Consider the following 19,893-nt stretch of genomic DNA (forward strand, 5'->3'; position numbering starts at 1 on the left):
AAATACATTTATACGTATTATTATAAATTATAATAAGTTTATATAATTAGCAAAGTTAGCCTAGCATTTTCAATTGTAAACTTAAGAACCACACATCAGCTACCAAACCTGGTATCTAGGCTAATCAACTATATATATATATATATATTTTTTGCCAAACTGTTCCTTTAAGAAAGTTTTCATTTTCATTTCCAACCTTTCTTAATGAAAATAGGCCACTTCAAAACCCATTTACCTCACATTTCCAGGTGTTAGTTTTAGACTGCATGTCGAACGGGAACTGCATTTTATTGTGGACTCACTTTGGAATGCTGAAACATCTGTTAAACATCTGTGATGCTAGACAAGTGATCTCTAGAGTGATTAACAATAGCTAGAATTCTGTAGTACATTGAATATACATATATATTTTAAGATATTGCAAATAGAGCTATAATTCTATAAATACCTCAATGTTATTGTTAGTGTCAGTTGTTCTGTACTATTTTACATTTGATACAGAATTATATATACTGTACTACCAAAAATTGGCACAGGTGATTTTCACTATATAAAAGGACAACATAATGTTTTCCCTCTAGCTGTACAGATTACATAACAGGAGAGATTGATATAATACACACACACACACACACCCACCTACACACACACGTTAGGGATGGGCATCAAAAATGAAGTGCTTAATGACATGAGATTGATGCAAACGTGGTTCTGAATAGAAAAACACAGTTAAATGAGGTTACAGAGGTAGGTAGATGTAGTCTTAGATGTCTAGCTCAACAACGCTTATAGACATTGAGATTCAAGCCTTTTTAAAGTCTGGTTTGTGGAGTGTAGCAGTGGTGATCCAGGAGAGTAATTCATCTTTAGGAAAGGATGATTTTACAAACATACATAGAGACTTCATAAAACATGCATATGCATTTAAAACTTCTTAACAAGACATTACATAAAGTAAATAAAATATATTGATATAAGGCAAGTTTATAAAATAAAACAACAATGTTCATTTTACTCAAACATAAACCTATAAATAGCAAAGTCAGAGAAACTGATTCAGAAATTAAAGTGGTCTCTGATTTTTTTCCAGGGTCGTGTATAGGAAAAATATCACCCGTATACGACACAATATGGTACAATTTTGTTATAATTAATTTGAACAGGATTGTCGCTAACGTTTCAATATCTATAATTGAATATGCTTATGGGTGGAGCATGGACAGGTTAATAATTGCAGAAGGAAAATTGTATTATATATTGTATTGTATGCTGTTACTGCCCAAACAACATAAACAACATTTATTAAAAGGCTAATGAGGTTATTGTTTAATTATTTATTTACGCATATTGAAAATGCCCATCCCTAACACACACACACACACACACACACACATATATATATAAAAGCATGTTACTCGTGATGTACCTGTAGTTTTGTTAGGAACACAGAACACTGGCTAGGCCTCGCTAGAGTCGGTCCTTGAGGTGGGGAACAGAGGTGGTAGAGGAAGCAGATGAGAGGGTGAGGGGTACTGTGGCACCGCTGGATGAGCAGACAGACCACCAGAGTCCTTACAAGGCTCCACTCCCACTGGAAATAAAGGGACCTGACTGGTTGCAGCTTGACTTGTGATGGAGGCGGGGTCAAACTCCGGGAGGAGGGCCTCGGATGGCGGTGGGTTGCTGACTGGAAAGCACTTTTCTCTGTGGGCTTTGAGCATGTTGGAGAAGCGGAAGCGCTGGCCGCACGTCTCACACGGGTACGGCTTCTCTCCGGTGTGAGTGCGCCGGTGCCGCTTCATGTTGGGCCGACTGGTGAAGCTCTTGCCACAGATCTCACATATGTATGGCTTTTCTCCTGAAGCACAAATACACGCAAATACAATACAAACCATTATCACACAATATGACTGGCTAAAAAGCACTCTATACAGTGCTGTGAAAAAGTATTGGTCTCCTTTCAGATTTCTTTAGTTTTTGTTTTTTCCAAGCAAACTTTAATATCAGAAAAAACTGCTTTTAAATGATGATTTTATTTATTTAAAAAGCTCCGGGCGGGCGGGCGCGCGCGCAGCAGTTTAAAAAGCTCCGGGGGCAGCTTGGGGCGCGACGATGAGTGTTGCGAGACAGCAGCAACAGGACAGGGAAAGTTTTTGCTCTTACTGCCTCTCCCTATTAGACTACAGCGTGTAGTTTTGTGTTACGGTGTTTGTTGTTGCGCCGTAACATGGTTGTATGGAGGATAAAAAAAAAAAAAAAAACCCAACCGATTTAAAAGAATCTGAAAAAAATTGAATCGTGACCCCAAGAATCGATTCTGAATCGAATTGTGGGACTCCCAAAGATTCACAGCCCTACCAGCCTACCAAAATTACTCCAAATGGCATGGACAACTCATCCAGAAGATCCCATCACTGAGTCAACTATAACTATTTTGACCTGGAAATCTCAGGCAGTTCTATACATACTCAGACAAACCACTTCTGACACCAACAATCATGCCACGCTCAAAAGCAAGCTACAGAACTTAAGGAGCAGAACGTTCTTCATACAAATAAGAAAAAAGCATGGAATAAACATAAAAATCAAAGTAAGTACACAGCAAGGATCTTGCTTAAACAGTGTGTGTAAACCTTACCTGTGTGGGTCTTCATGTGCTCATCGAAGTACTGCTTCATGTTGAAGTCTTTTCCACACCACTGGCACATGAACTGCTTGTGTCCGATGTGGATACTCATATGAGACCGCAGCTGGTACTTGTACTGGAAACGCTCGTTGCAATTCTGCAAAACATGTATTTAAAAAAAGATTAAAGAAAAGGTCTGCAAAAGATCAAGTGAACATTCAATACATGTTTTACATTTTAAGTTTGCATCTTTAGTTTAAAATGGAAGATGCTAGGATAACACTGCTAATAATCTTTATAAATATTCACTATATAAAAACAGCTAAAAACACACAAAAAAACAAATCAATTGTCTGTTTAAAACAGGGTTCTTCCTCTACATGTAATGTTCCAGTTTGAAAGCAGAATATTACTTCAAATAATATAGTTCCACTATTAAGGTTAATGTTAAATAAGGTATTTTAAAGCCATTAAAAAATATATATGTTTTGTTGCTTTACCATATGTCTAAATCAAGCTATATGTCTGAGTTAAGACGCTTTAACAAACTGGTTGGCAATTTACCATAGCCTTTAAACTGGAGTAGTCTCATGGATCTAAGACAAAACTGAAGTAAACTACATAGACAAAATATGTTGTATCTGATTAAATACATGTGGGCTAAACCAGAATTTAAACATACAATTGGAATTGCTCCATCAGCTGTGAAAAGCTAGGGAAATGCTTTTTTACCTCACACCTGAAGGGCTTTTCTCCTGAATGCTGGAGAAAGTGGACTTTCAGAGACATGCTCCGTTTAAAAGACTTCCCACACGTCTCGCAGGTGAACGGCATCTCCTTTGTGTGAGCTGAAATCATAAACAACATGTTAGAAGACTTCTGATCCCAGATCCTTTAGCCAAAAAAAAGGCCCAAAAGTCCATTAGCTTCACTCACCAATCATGTGTTTGCGAACATGAGCCATGGTAAAGAACTTTTTCTCGCATATCTCGCAGGTGAACTTTTTCTCAGCATAGCCATGGACAATTTTATTGTGCTCATGCAGCGACCAAAGCTTTTTGAAGTCTTTCCCACATGTGAGACACTACAGGAAAATGACAAGAACATGAAGCGATAACAAGAGACTTTAAAGCAGTAATATGTTAAAAAAAAATACTTCCCCTACAGTCAGGAAGTGTAACTCGTGCCTTGAGGATCTCCTCAAGTAGGACATGCATTCTGGACAAGCTGAGAAATACAGAGCAGTCACTGAGAGTGAAAGAACCATGTGGACTGAGGCGGCAGAGTAATATTACAGGATGTCAAACAAACCACTAAGAATAAGTAGAAGTAAGCAGCACTAGTGCTGGGCGATATAACGATATCGATTTGTTTCGCGATAATTTTTCCCTCGATGACGATGATAAGCCTGTGCAATAGAATTCGATAAACATTCATTTCCATTTCCGTCTAAGTGGCGCGGCAAACAACGAAAACACAACGTGTAATCAATCCAGAAGACGCTGGAGCAAATTAATAAATAGTTAAGAAAATTGTAATAGTTATTCTCATGCATGCAACAAAAAACCCTAAAGAATAGTGGAGTATGGCCCGACACACGCAAACAACCATAGTGTTTGTACTTTGGGAATAAACGGCCGCACTGTTCAGCACGTTTTAAATAAATTTTAAGTAAATTTTAAGCACTAAATGTAATTAATTCAATTTATATTAGGACCTCGGGGCAGGTGCTGCAAAAATGTGTATGTGGGGCGCGGATTAAAGGAAGAGGTTTTTTTGCGGAGCGGTAACAGGACAAAAACACCTTAAGAATGATGTCTAAATGACTTTCCTCTAATCTAATATAATTTAACATGGTTTAAGGATATAAAATAATTTCTAAACAAACGAACTTTTTAATATTGAGCTTATGGCCCAAGTGCAAAAACACAAAATCATTTATCATTTAGATTATCTGCCTGAACGCGAGCCCGAACCCGAGCTTGAACGCCAGCCTGACTCAGGCGCTGCATGAACTCGGGCCGGTCGAGAACACCGCTTTCCTCTCAGATTAGGCGGAAGAAAATGGTCTTTTTTTTAATGTAACAAATCACACTGTGATTTTTGTGATATTTCCCCAATTACAGCTCAGCTGCGCGTTTAAAGCTCAACGCATGAATTAATCGGTGCGCTGTGCGCCGCGCGTGCTCGCGGGGGATTTGACGCGTCTGTCAAGCAAGTTAATGGACCGTTTTGGGGGCAGAGATTAAGAAGTACAGCAGGTACATCTCAGATTTGTAGTTTAATGCTCTACTAAATTACTGGCTTTAAAACTGGCTCATGATATGGTCGGTTCTGGCTGGATTTTTTCCTGCCTACAGGCTGCATTTGACGGAAAGCAGCTCCTCAGTCAGACAACAGTGTCAGCATACAAATCGTGTGCGTTTCCTACAGGACAAACCATTTAAAAGTGCAGATAAACTCATTAAAAAATCACACAGTGTCTGTCTGGCTTAAAATACTTTTAATAAGGTACAGCTTTTAAATTAATAAATCAACATTCATTAAAAATCCGTGAGAAGTTCTGTATGCTAAATGACAAGCTAAGCTAATAAGCTAATAACATTTAATAATAACAGAAAAATAGATATGAATTTGGAAAATAACCAACTAAAGTGAGCTCAAAATACAATAATAAATATAATCTAACGAATTTCAAAATATAAATTAGAAATATTGAACTTCAATATTAAATTCAACTTCAACTACAAAAAACGCAAGGACCGATAGAACATAACGAACAGAAAAAAATAAATTTGAAATTGGAAAAAAAGTTCAAAATGCTAAAAGAAATAAAACCTAACGAATTTCAGAATATAAAATCTAAATATTGCACTGCAGCAGTACAAAAGCCTAAGTGCTTAAACAAACAAACCAAAAAACAGCCTATCACAAATCATTTTTTGAGCCCGACCCAGCTGAGGAAAAGGTGGGAAATCTTTTTTTTTCCGGCTGGGTCTTGGAAAACTTTGTGGTGAATTAAAGGGGCCGAGTTGCAATTTTTGTTTTACTTTAATCAGTTTTTAATCCGTCTTTTTAAAAACAAATATTCCAATATTGGCTGCCAATCAGTGCCCAATATTCTGAGCTCAAAAAACGCTATTCGGGCCAGCCCTACTAATCTAATATAATTTAACATGGTTTAAGAATATAAAATAATTTCTAAACAAACGAAATATTTAATATTGAGCTTATAGCCCAAGTTTTTTTTTCAGTCATGGAAAATTGGAAAAAATTGGAAAAAAGCCCGAGTTCATGCAGCGCCTGAGTCAGGCTGACGTTCAAGCTCGGGTTCTGGCTCGCGTTCATGATTAATTTGTTTTTTTTAAAAACTAATATTGGAATATTCGCTACCAATTACTGCCAAATATCCGGAGCTCAAAAAATGCTATTCGGGCCAGCCCTAATAATTATGGAGATACAGAAAAAAATATTGTGATAAAACTTCCATCACTCCCTTATTCTCTCACTAATAAAAACAAACCTTTAAGTGTGACACAAAGTGATTTGATTTATATCGTGATACATATCGATATCGACTGATATGGAAAACTATATCGTGATAAGATTTTTTCCCATATCGCCCAGCTCTAAGCAGCACCATATGGTTCTTGCGAGTGTTGTCGTGCCAAATTTAACATTACTTAAGTTGCATAGTTTACACTTAAGCTGTCCAGCCAGAAATAGCAACAATATAGCTGAAGAACCAGTTGGTTAGACACCCAATATCCAGAGGGGTCTATAAAATTAGTTTGAGATTCATTTAAAGAAAAAATCAGTAATAAATGCGAGTAAATGTGTGAAATGGCTACAGGAGTCCAATTTCCAAACACTGCTCCCCAACACAAAGCTCACACGTGTTTCCAGATTGACACACAGTGACAAATGATGATGAGTCTTACTCTGTGGGTGTTCAGTAAATATATTCATTTCAGTGTCTAAAATGTGCATCTCTATTTTACTAGTGGTGGTGGTAAATTACCCAGCTATGGTTACCCAGCAACCTTACTGAAGCTCAGTGTTTACCTGTTCAGGAGAATAATAGCCAGCTTGCCCGTTTCCCTGGCTGCAGAACATGTTTTCATGCGGCTGTCTATACCTGGCAACCCTGAGTGTGGACATGGAGCTTGGGAATGGTGGTGGGCAGGTTAAGAGACCCCAACCCACACAGACTATCGTGACATACCACACAGTTTAAATATGAAAATACTGCCAGTTTAGGTTGTCGGTGCTTAAACTAAACATGTTTCCTTAATGTCTCATGATACATCCTGAATATATTATGAGTTACTGCAGAAAATATAATCCTAAATAGTTCTTTAATAAAATGGTGTGATAATCCCGGATTTTCAGAACTGCTAAATGGCAATATATCACTCAATGTGTGTGTATGTCTGAACGTACCTGAATGTTCTTCTCACAGTCCGTCTGCTGATGCAGCACCAGCTCACTGTTCAGCAGAAAGCGCTTGCCACACTTGTCACACACCTGCATGTGGCTGTGTGCCATGCTCGCATGCTTCTCCATGTCCCAGCCATTGGTGAAGACCCGCGGGCATCTTGTGCAGGAAAAGCTCCGCCTCTCCCCTACTGGTGCATCCAGCCCAAGTCCCTCCTCTTTCTCCACATCCTCAGCATCATGACCACTATCGTCTCCACTCAAGCCTCGCCTTACTCTCATACTCGTTCTCATTGTAACTGTAGCCATGGGGTCCACAGGGGTCCTAGTTTGCCTATGGGGTCTTTGAGGGAGGAACTCTGGCAGACTGATGTCACAATGTGGCATCTGCCCAGCATCTTCATCGCTGGTACCTCCCAGCACCTCGTCCTCAAGCTCGCTTTGATCTTCCTCTTCTAACGAATCTCTTTCATCCTTCTCCTCCATACTGAAACCAGAAGGATTTGCGACAGGGGACGAGCTGCCCCCCTCCAGACCTTTGGAGACGTTGAGGGTCTGGTTGTTCAGATTAAGCTCCACGATTATTTGCTCTCGGTTGAAGGCCGCAAGATCTTCTGAGTCCATCGGCACCTCCACTTTGCCCTCCACCTTACACACCTGTCCTGCCGGCCCATCTCCGATCTGGACAGCGTACGGCGTCCTCTCACTTTTCCCCGCAAAGATCTTGGCACTGGACAGGTCCTGCTCCTGCTTGATCTCCATGTAGAAGTTGGAACCTGGGGCAAAGCCATAAAACAAATAATTTTGCAAAAAATAAATAAATAAATAAATAAAAACCTGAAAGGGTCAGCCAGAATGCCCTTAGGCATTTCACATGGACTGATGCTAAATCATTATGCTGGTCTGGCTCCTCCAGACTTCATGGGCAAGTTTCCCAGGCAGGGATTAAGGCTATCCTTGGACTACACAACATCCCGAATGGAGACTTTTCCCTTGAAAAGAAAATATAGTCCATGACTAGGTTTAATCCCTAACTTGGAAACTGGCCCTATGTTCTATTCTATTTATTGCACCGTGCCAAAAATGTAACAAAAAAATCAACCTTCATTTATATAATTTCCAGTCAAAATGACTTTAACATAATGTGGGAGGTCTTCTTCTGCCCAAAACCCACCAGATAAAATAGAACTTAAAGCATTAGTTAATCTTTAAGAGATGAAATAAATTTTAGGTCTCCTCTTGCTTGAGATCTAAAAACTCAAAAAGTGTTTATGATTATCCTTACTCTGTGACAAGACAACTTAACTTAAATATAATCTGGTGCACCTTATGTATGAATTTTACCAGTAAGGTATTAAAGAGCAGTAAAGCCACTCTGCAGAAGTCAAGCGTTATAAAGGAGTCTAAGAGAAGTTTCTACAGCATCGAGGCTGAAGCATTATTGGCATTAGCCGCTAACTTTCACCATTCAGAGGTGAGTATATAGGACTGTGGTCTACGTGTTTACCATGTTGTTTTCCTAAAATGTGCCTTAGAATCCGGTGTGCCTTTTGTTTGAAAATAGACCAGAAAATAAATGTTTATTAAACACCTTATAATATGGTTTTCAAAGTAAGTCTCCTCAAATTTTTTTTAGCTGTAATCAAGGCAAATTGGGGGTGTGGTAAATATTAAGGGTCAGTTTCCCCAGACAGAGATTAAGCCTAGTAGAAGACTATCAATGGAAAGTTAATTCAAAATGCTGCACAGTTCAATACTAGGCTTAATCCCTATCTGGGAACTGCCCTTTTTTTTCTATTTTTTTTCCCATTTTCTTCCCAATTTTGCACAGTCAATTACCCAACCCACTCATTAGGACTCCCCAATGCCCCAACACACCAGGAGGGTGAAGATAAACACATGCTTCCTCCGATACATGTGAAGTCATCCACCGCTTCTTTTCGAGAACTACAGTACGCTTCATCAAAAAAAAAGCTCAGCGACTCGGTTCTGATACATCAGCTCACAGACGCCCTGTGCTACGGACATTACCCTTTAGTGATGTAGGGAGAGAGCACCATCTACCCAACTGGAGGGAGCAGGGCCAATTTTGCTTCCTTTGGAGTGGTTGCAGCTTGATGGTAAAGCTGCGTGAGCAGGGGTTCAAACCTGCGACCTCCTGCTAATAAGGGCGTCGCTTTAGACCGCTGGACCACTTGGCACCTGAACTGCCCTTCTGATACTAGATAACACCTGTTGGATACTAGTTTGTGGTCTCTCACAAATATATGGATATCAAATAACAAAAAAAACCACATTGCGCTTGTTGCCCAGTCTTACCTGCAGACCCTGCTGATAAACTGCTCCCACTGCTGCTGTTTCCGTTGCTCCAAGCTTTGCTGCTGCTGCCATCCTGCTGCTTGGTCTGTTCCGTGGCACTAGTGGACCGAGAAGGCAGTGAGCCACGGGACATCAGCTCACGACAGGATGAGGCGATGTTGCTCATCTGTAGCACGGTGGCGGCACGGAGCACATCCTGTGCGTTCCCGCAGTTCACCAGCAGCTTGGAGGTGTAGATGAAGTTGAGGATCTGCAGCAGGCCCTGCGGCCGGAGGGCCTCCAGCGACAGCTCCACACGCTGCAGTTCCTTGCTGGAGGCAAAGAGCGAGTGGAAGAAGGGGCTGTAGGCCGCCAGCACACCTTTGTGGGCCTGGAAGGTGGCCTTGTGGCGCAGCAGCACAATGTCCACGTCACACAGGTCCGGCTGGAGCAGCCGCTGCTCATTCAGGCGGTCCATCAGGAAGGTACAGTGGAGGGCCACATCCTCCACCACAGAGTACTCCACGGACGGGTGGTCAGCAGTCTTCTCCACTATCAGCTAAAGATAAAGTAGGATGTGATTAGTTGAGTGCTGTCTGAAAAACTGCTCACATTATATTTTTTAGTTGCATGCATGCATTCACCCTGTAAAGGCAAGTCTCATAATAGGGTGGACAATTTTAGTGAATATTGGCTTTTAGTGAAAACATAGCTGACATAAAATCACAAACGTTTTGAATTGTTTATAGTGACCGTGTTTTGTTTTCAAAGATACTTTTTTTATTTTTTATTATATGGCATGGTTTATTTTTGGCCTGGTTCATGTTTGACCTAGTTTTTTTTATTTGCTGTGGCATTTTATCACACCAGGGTGGACAGTTTCAACAAGCAGCAACAGCAGGCAAAGTTCTAAAAACAACTGCACAGAAACCATCTTGGAGACCATGTTACTTGCTTTGCAAGTGCACGACAACCACTAAGAACAGCATAGCAACCACAAAGAGAACACCAAGGTCACCATGGTAACTGCTTAACAACATTATAGCAACCCCCTTAAATACAATGATAGTTGTAATTGTTGTTGCATCAATGCATAACTATTTAACTATTACTGCATCTGTTTTATTAGCAAATATTTAATTCCACATTATTTGAAGCATTTCTTTTGACCTTTTCATCATGACACTTGGAAACAGTATTAAGAACAACAGCCACCTTCAAATTATTTCACAATGCAAACAAAGACAAACTGGAGATACAACTTTTTGGCAAGACAGTAATGATATTAAACCAATAAAACAGCAGGATTGCACATTTAAGCCTTTTCCACTCCAGAAAAACAAAAGATTAGAATATTTATAACAAAAGGAAATTTGAAATATTTCAGCTGTCTTGTCCTCCAGAACTCAATGCTGTCCTGAGGTGAACCTATAAAGTGGAAATTTCATGTCAAGGCTGAAAAGTAAACCACTAGCTTGAAAACCAAACATGAACCAGGCTAAATATGAATTAGGTCTAACATGAACAATGCCAATCGAAAACCAGGCCAAATCTGAACCAGGCCAAATATAAACCAGGCTAAATATGAACCAGACCAAAGCATTGTGAAACATGTTCACTTTCTCATCCTCCAGAACTCACTGTTGTCCTGAAGTGAACCTGAAAGCAGAAGTGCCATTTTGGATGTTAAGACACTAGCCTGGAAACCAAATCAGGCTAAATCTGAACCAGACTAGGGGTGAAACGATTACTCGAGTAAATCGAGTAACTCGATTCACAAAATTGATCGATTAAATTTCTGTGCCTCGAGTAATCGTTTATTTAATTTAAAAACTGAGAGCACAGCATTTTCGCGACTTTTATTTTGACAACACTCTCACCGTTACGTCACCCTCGCCCGGGAAGAACTGGAAACGTCTCTGCTGTTCAGAAGCTAAGATGCACAAAACAAAGACGATCTTTATGCCTTTTTATTGATTTATACCCTATATTTGATATTTACAAGAAATCCTAATTTGAAAGTAATGCAATTAAATGTATTTTTTTACTTGTGGTATTTATTTATTTATTGTGTTTTATTTATTTGTATTTGCAATTTGGAAATGTATGTTGTGAATTTAAAAATATAACTTATTTAAACAAGGAAACCAATTGGTCATTCATCAAGTGAAATGCCTTTTAAATTGCTCTTTAACCAAAAAAATGTTTTATCCGATTACTCAATTAATCGAATCGATTTTTCAGTAGAGTACCCGATTACAAAAAGAATCGATAGCTGCAGCCCTAAACCAGACCCAACAAAACCAGGCTAAATCTGAAACAGGCCAAATCTAAACCATGCTAAATCTGAACCAGGCCAAACATGAACTACGCTAAATCTGAACTAGGCCAAATCTGAACCAGGACAAATAAAGGAGGCCAAGTCTGAATCAGGATGAACCAGGCCAACCATGAGTCATGAGGTTAAATCTGAACCACGTCAATCATAAACCTGGCTAAATCTGAACCAGGCCAAACAGTAACCGTGTCAACTACGAACCTATCTAAATCTGAACCAGGCCAAACATTTAACAGGCTATCTTCAACTGATTCAGAAGCTACGTGACAGTTATGGAGAGTAGTGCATGCACTAGCTCAGATTATCTGAACACAGTTTAAGGAGAAACAGCAGTAAAAGTTTAGACCGAGCTGAAGACAGATGGACAGATTGATCGTTAAGGTGAGCAGCAGGGTGTTAGGCTGGTCCTGACTCTACCCAGCAGCCCTCACAGCGGCTCCGGGGAGGAGCAGGTCGGTTTGTCTGAGGCGCAGAGGCCTAAAAGCGGGACTCCCAAATTCACACGGAGAGATCAGAGCGAGCAGCGCGAGGAGGATCAAAGCGGATACCATCGCGATCCGGCGGCGTGTTTTCTGCGGTGAAGGAGCTCCGTTTCCCCTCCTCAGGACCTGGGCCGCTCCTCTCCATGAACGGGAAGCTACTGTTTGTATTTAAACGGCGTCCTCTGGTTTGGACGGCGCTCCGCTCTCGCCATGTTTGCGCGCAGAGTGAGCGGCGGCGGCGCCGGCGGAGGGCAGGTGGTGATTGGAGCTCCAAAATCATATGGGGCGCTCCGTCTGGAGCGTTAAAGCGACAGGGATGCAGTAAAGCGGGCGGGTTTCTGTGATAAACGCTCCGAGAGCTCGGGTTATATGAGGAGTCCGGGTCTGGGGGAGAGGGCCGGGCTGTGTTTGGGTGTAGGGTGAGGGAAAACCGCGCTATAAACGCGTGTTTGTGATCTGCACCTGGGTGAACTGTGCGCGGCGAACTCCAGCGGAGCGAGGCGGCAGCCGGGGTCAGCGAGTCCACCGCGGAGTGAACCGGTTCATCACCACCCGCGCGCTGCAAGTAGTGCCGGCAAGATCCACACGGGGGCGGCAGAGCACCGCGGACTGATCCGGAGCTTCTGGAGATTCGTCCAAGCATCCAGTGGATTTAATACTAGTCCATATAATAAGGGTCCTCTACTAAATTATAATTATAATACCCTCAGACTTATTAACTTAGTTATAAATTAGTTTATCATAATTATGACTTACTATCTAAATTATAACTAAGTATCTCATAATTATGACTTTCTAAATTAATTATAACTTAGTATCTCATGATTATGATTTACTATCTCACTTATTACTTTGTTTCCCAATTATGACTTACCTTCATAATGATAACTTAGTACCTTATAATTATGACGTAGTATCTCTTATTTTTGACGTACTATCTCATAATTATGACTTACTATCTCAATTGTATCTTAATATCTCATGTTTATGACCTACTATCTCATAATTAAGACTTTTGCCATTTAAGACCATAATATTCATAGAGGGGCCAAGTTTTATTTAACTAGCCACACCATGTTTAAACACTTGAATGCAAATTTTAAAAGCTTACACATTCAATTATTTGGAGATAATTTTGTGCTAAAGGTAAAAAAAAAAAAAAAAAAAAAAAAAAGAATTAAAGTGAAAAGGGTGTGTTGCAAATTTAAAACAATATATTTCAAATATATATATTGAAATATTCTTGAATACCTTTTTTTTCTTTGCAGTTATTTGATAAATTATTTGGATATATGGATTTTTAAGTGACTGACACATTATATGGCAATTTAATTCTATACAATGTAGGCTTATTCTTACTTTGTGAACTTGCAGACATTGTACTTTGCAATATATGTGTAATGGTGTATGTATGACTGTTGCAGTAACTATTGGGTTTTGAGAAGAATATCCTTCACAAACACTGCCTCCTACTGGAAGGGGTATCTCAGGGTTATTAAAATAATGGGATGTTGAGGATCTCTTATCTATGTGGATATCAAGCCAAGTCCAGCTCATGCGTCTGACTGTATTTTTACGCCACAGGATGGGCAACATGACTGCGGTGGTGTTGGAGCCAGCAGAATGTTGCTGAGGAGGATAGGGGAGAAACTTACGGGAAAAACTTGGAGGGATTTGGTGGATAAATAAATAACAGATGGGATGTATTTCAGAGGAGGGGTAAACAAAGATGGTATCGCTCATATGCTCTCAAGCTGTCCCTCCACCTTATTCTCTATACTCACTCTATTCTCTCTCAATTTGTCAGGCCATACTTATTGTTTCTTCATCATTGTCCCATTTTATTGGCTGATGCCTAGCTCTTATAAACTGATTTATATTATTTCCACATTAATAATAGTGTGTAAATGAGGGAGTCAATGCTCATGCATGGGAAAAAATAGATATGGTAGTGAAAGGGCTAGAACAGTCTGAGAACAGTCAAGATTCACCCACTGGTGTACCTGCTAACAAAAAAACACTATGCAGGGAAAAACTCAATCCCAGCTTGCATAGTGCAAAATAACTAACAAAGTTACCTAATTGTAAACACATACTGAGTCATGCTGAATTACTTCAGAGCATTGATTCATATATGTCACGCTTTTGTCGTTTTGTGATTTTCCTCTGCCTGCTTGTTTTCCTCACCATGTGCTCTGTTTTCCCACCTGTTTTATTTGTAACCCAGCCCCCTCGTTATCTTCCGCTTCTTTGTTTCAGCCTTCTCTTGTTTGGTCTTGTGCATGTTGTTGACAGTTTGTGGTAAGTGTAAGTTTGACTTTGTTTTCTTTCTGTTTCATTAGTTTCTTTTGATAGTTTCTTCATTCCACTTGTGGTGTTTTTGATTCTTTCGGTTTTGAGCTTTGTTTAATAACCATTACTTGCATTTTGTCTGCCTCTGTGGCATTTCACCCTTTACACTGTGTCAATATACAGTGGATTGTAAGTACTGTTTTAAATAAACTTTTTTTTGTCTACTTTTTGTGACTCATTACAGCTTTTATGTTTTTATAATTTATTTAAAAATTTGTTGGTATGTTGAGAGAATTTGCAATGCAATATTTTTCCAATATTATTTAGCCTTATTGTTTCATATGCAATATCCAACAAAAATAAGTGCACTCCTCACATTTCTGCAAATATATTTTTTTTATGGGAACATCCTATGGAAATGAAAGCTGTATATATGTAACTTATCCAGTGAGTAATCATTGTATATCTGTACTGCTACACAATGTGTACACTGACTACATGAAGTTATATCCACATTAATTTCTATAGGGTTGTCCCATTAAAAAAGATATAATAAAATATTTGCAGCAATGTGAGTAGTGTATTAAGCCATTTAAAACCACTAAGACAAAGAGTTAAAAACAAGAGAAATGTGTAAACATGTTCTAAAACTGTGATTTATACGCAATAAAAGTAAGACCCAGTAAATGTCTTACATAATATATATATATATATATATATATATATATATATATATATATATATATATATATATATATATATATATATATATATATATACAATAATCTGCCAACCACTTTAATTGACCAATATAGGATGTTCTTCATAATATACATAGCATTTACAAAAGCATAAATAAGTTTACAGGTTCTGCTCACCATTTTACACTTTATATTAGTGTTCATGGAAACATACAAGAGAATTGTACCAATGTAGATGCTACAACATGTGCTCTTTGGATCATTTACAGATTCTGTTGTCAAACATATGTATTTTACAAATGATGCATTATTCAAACTCAACAGTGTAACACAGCAGGTACCCAGCACAGGACTACATACATTACAGAAAATACATGTAAACAATATTTTGTACAATGAGTTTAAAAAAGGTACATCAGACACAAAACATGGCAAAAATACATGGCAGAATGATACACTAATAAATGATACATATTATGGGCTGGACCAGAAGCACAATTATCAAAAAGTCCTCCATTTCGATGCTTTAAACACCATTATTTTATCCAACTTTTCATCAATTAACAATACAAATGAAAATTTAAACCAACACACACATTTTTTGCTCATGTGAACAAATCTGTGTGTATAAATGTTGCCTTCTTGATTTAGGCTTACATAGAGCTGGGCGATTAATCAATTTTATTGATTAATTCGAATTTACAGTTAAGGACGATGTGTTTTTATGAAAATCGATTTTCTCTGGAGTTTTTATTTTCACCACCGACGTGCCTCTGTGGGCTCCTGTCCTGAGCTTAGCCCCGCCCCTCTCTCCCGCGCGCACCCCACACAACACACACAGGCAAACACATGACGGCGGAACTTGTGCCCAAAAACTCGGAAGCTCCGTGATCTGGAGTTGTTTTTTTGAGGGTGGGTTTATTTATTTATTTTTTTGGTTGCACTTTAACCACAAAGGGGACATTTAAGTGAAAACTAAATAAATAAAAACTAGTTTTAACCATTTTTTAAAATCATCTTTATTTTGATTTTTAGTAGGGGAAAAAAATCTATTTATTGAAAAAAATCTATCTATTGAAAATCTGATTTTTTTTTGGGCCATATCGCCCAGCTCTAGGCTTCCATATGAAAGTCACTCAAATCTTATTTGAAAAAAATTGGATTTGGCACATTCGCACAGCCGAAGAAAAAAAATCTTATCCACATTGAGCAAAAAATCTGATTTGCATCACTTCAGCCTGGTAATGTGAACGTATCCTAAGTTACAGCAAAACAACTGTGTATAGCTATGCTTAGCTTGGTGCTAACTTAGCATTCAGAATCCCACATATTTTAGCTGAGCATCCAATAGCATCCCACACATCATTTTCAATAGAAGAAGTCATGTGATGTAGCTGGCCATGTTGGAGTATATGTGTCTTCTTAGCATACTTATGAGATGGCAGCAGTACATGTGTGCAAGCATTGTCTTGTTGAAATAGCACATTGGAGTGTGCTTTCAGGACCTCATTTATGTAATGTTGGGCTGTCAAAATGGCTGTAATGAAGACCAAAGTGATCTGGCATCGAACAAAAAAGCACCCCACACCATGACACCAGGCCTTCTGGATGCGTCATACGTGACGACAACCTACCTATTCATCTTGGTGCAATTTTTTTGTACAATGCGTTAATAATTATAAGCATGAAGCATACATTTTCAAGCTGGAGGACAAAGGGATGGTTTTCATTGTCGACAAGTCCACAATAATGAGTTCACATCTACACCTCTTAGGTCACACCGTTATTACCATAAGAGTTAATTAAGGGTTTGACGAGAGGAAACTTAGGGTAATGAAGCCACAAGGAGCAAGATGACAGAGCTAAATGTCACCAGCTAGAAGAACACAGCATTATCGAGTGTGTGGAAGGGTCAGGGATGATTCAGACTTCGACAGGACCTGCTGGAGCACATTCTAGAAGAAGATTCATGAGAACATTATTGAACACTATAACAAGGAGTGATTCATCTGGCCTTGTTTTCTGATTAATTTAAAACTGTTAAATATCAAGGAAACATCCAATAGTGTGACTGTCTTTTTTTTTTTTTTTACTTTAAACACAGAAAAGAAAATGTTCACTTTGCTAGCAGGGATGGAACATTTACATGTTTTACACAGAAACAGAAAAAAAATTCACATTAAAAGGGCTCATATACTATAGAAAGCTCTGGAAAAAATAGGAAACCACTTCAGTTTCTAAATCAGTTTCTCTGATTTTGCCATTTATAGGTATATGTTTGAGTAAAATGAACATTGTCGTATTATTCTATAAACTACGGACAACATTTCTCCCAAATTCCAAAACAAAAATTGTCAATTAGAGCGTTTATTTGCAGAAAGTAAGAAATGGCTGAAATAACAAAAAAGATGCAGAGCTTTCAGACCTCAAATAATGCAAAGAAAACAAGTTCATATTCATAAAGTTTTAAGAGATCAAAAATCAATATCTGGTGGAATAACCCTGGTTTTTAATTACAGTTGTCATGCATCTTGGCATGTTCTCCTCCACCAGTCTTACACACTGCTTTTGGATAGCTTTATGCCATTCCTGGTGTTTAATGGCTTGTAATCCATCTTCCTCTTGATTATATTCCAGAGGTTTGTATTTTGGTAAAATCAAAGAAACTCACAATTTTTAAGTGGTCTCTTATTTTTTACAGAGGTGTATTTTCTCTGAAAAAAAAAACAACAACAACAAAATAAAACAAAAAAACAATTAACTGATTTTCACACAATCTTTTCATAAGTTTTTTCTCTGTAAAAGACTTTTCATTCCACAAAACGAGACTCTACACACAAAGATCAGCCATAACATTTAAACCACTGCAAGATTAACTGAAAAACATGAATTAGCTGGTTCAAATTGCACCTGTCAATGGGTGGTATTAGGCAGTTCTTGAAGTTGGTGTTTTGGAAGCAGGAAAATCGGCATGCAAAACAATCTGAGACACTTTAACAAGAACCAAATTGTGATAACTTGACAGTTGTCAATACCAATACCTACCTAAAAAAGTGCTGTTGAACTGGAGTCCCCAATTCTCACTCCTACAATCCTCTAGGTCCAACATAAAAATGATAGAACTTCTTAAATAAACTGCTGCTAATATCTTGGTGTGAGATACCACAAGACACCTTTAAAGGTCATATTGGGTCCATGTGTCTATGAGTCCTGGGGCTGTTTCAAGAAGCGAGCTTAAAAAAGTGACACTTATTTGAGTAAGCCTCGCTTGAGTTAGCTACACAATTCACTTCCAGCTAGTTACGTTTCACTAACAAAATCTAGACTCAACCTGTTCCCACTACTTCAAGTCTGGCTTTTGTAATCAAGGCTCACGCACGTGCACACTGTATTTAAACAGCCTCAGTAATCGAGCCCTGAGAAGCCGAGAAAAACGTTGAAAGAGGTGAAGGAACGCGCTGCTTTTTTTTCTCGTTGCTGAACAGGAGTTACTTATACGTCTATTTGATGAACATAAAGACATAACTACAAGGAAAGTGAACTCTTCTTGTATTAATAAAGCCAGAGAAGCTGCCTGGCAGAAAATTGGAGACCGATTAAATGCGTAAGCATATTATTTAATCCATTCATTGGCATTCCAAAATCTTCTCATCTACTGGATTGTCTTCAAATGGGCATGCCTTTGTCAATCACTGGCTACAGCCTACAATGTTGGTTGCTCTTTTTATAGCCTACATTTTTTGCTAATTTATATGACCTGTATGCAATCATTGGTAAGGTAGTTGTCTATATGCATTCACTTTTTGCATCATTAAGTTAACCAAACATTTAGATTACCTGGGCATCATTAACACTAATAAATGTGTTTTTGTGATATAGAGTTTATGCAAACATATCTTTGTGGAAAATAACTGCAATTAAATACTGTATTTCATTTTACACTGGCCTGGATTAGTTAAGATTGCAGACACATTTCCAATACAGTATAATACTCAATTAAATGTATACAAATATTAAATGATCTGCTGCATCCACTGCAATTTATTGGATAAAACAGTGGCGGAATCTTGTTCCTTGATTTTGTTTCTGTTTCCCACCCGCAAGGCTATGATGTCACACGGCTCATCCAATAAAAGTGCTGCAGCTAAGCTAAGCGTCAACTCTAGCCTGGGACAGAGGTTTGTACAAATGTATATGTTGCTGTAGTAACTGAACCAGGCTTGAGTATAGCCTCTTTCGTGGAACTGAAATTTGGGCAAAATGAGCCAGGCTTGTCTTTTAAGAAGAGCCTGGCTTATTGAGTTAGCTCGCTTCATGGAACAGCCCCCTGGTGGGTTTTTTATGTGTGGCCCAGAGAAATCTACACAATATTAGGAAGGTGGTTGTAATGTTATGGCTAATCACAGTATAACTTTATCACATTTTTGCCCACCTGGGGCCTCATGTATTAAGACTTGCGTGGACTTCCTACTAAAATGTTCCGTACGCTCAGATCTGAAAAGTTCCGTACGCACAAAAAAATCCGGATTTATCAAACCGTGCGTAGGCACAATCCCACGTACTTTCTCTTAGTACATCGCAATCAACTTAAAATCAAGCGCAAATGCACGAAAACAACACACCTGCCACGACTCCTCCCTCAATTACGCAAAGTATAATGTTATTATTATTATTATTATTATTAATAATAATAATAATAATAATAATAATAATATTATA

The 19,893-nt window shown here is 38.7% G+C and overlaps 1 protein-coding gene across 1 annotated transcript; it reads right to left on the reverse strand.

Annotated features, from left to right (window-relative positions):
- Positions 1 to 251: 251 nt before the first annotated feature.
- zbtb47a (zinc finger and BTB domain containing 47a) lies at positions 252 to 12,485 on the reverse strand. The gene is made up of 7 exons (XM_022679078.2): positions 12,248 to 12,485; positions 9,383 to 9,920; positions 7,070 to 7,839; positions 3,563 to 3,710; positions 3,359 to 3,474; positions 2,639 to 2,783; positions 252 to 1,858 (listed from the first exon to the last, which is right to left on the reverse strand). Exons 1-7 carry the CDS (start codon positions 12,248 to 12,250, stop codon positions 1,458 to 1,460), a joined length of 2,121 nt encoding a protein of 706 aa, XP_022534799.2. The 5' UTR covers positions 12,251 to 12,485; the 3' UTR covers positions 252 to 1,457.
- Positions 12,486 to 19,893: the final 7,408 nt, after the last annotated feature.

The sequence above is a fragment of the Astyanax mexicanus genome, chromosome 4, assembly GCF_023375975.1.
Source record: "Astyanax mexicanus isolate ESR-SI-001 chromosome 4, AstMex3_surface, whole genome shotgun sequence".
Lineage (NCBI taxonomy): Eukaryota > Metazoa > Chordata > Actinopteri > Characiformes > Acestrorhamphidae > Astyanax > Astyanax mexicanus.

What these genes read in the sequence shown, in the direction of transcription:
- zbtb47a (XM_022679078.2), bottom strand. An exon ending in TTTATCAGCAGGGTCTGCAG is followed by an intron (nt 7,840 to 9,382) that starts GTAAGACTGGGC and finishes GCTTTGCCCCAG; the next exon opens with GTTCCAACTTCTACATGGAG. An exon ending in AAAAGCCCTTCAGGTGTGAG is followed by an intron (nt 2,784 to 3,358) that starts GTAAAAAAGCAT and finishes CATGTTTTGCAG; the next exon opens with AATTGCAACGAGCGTTTCCA.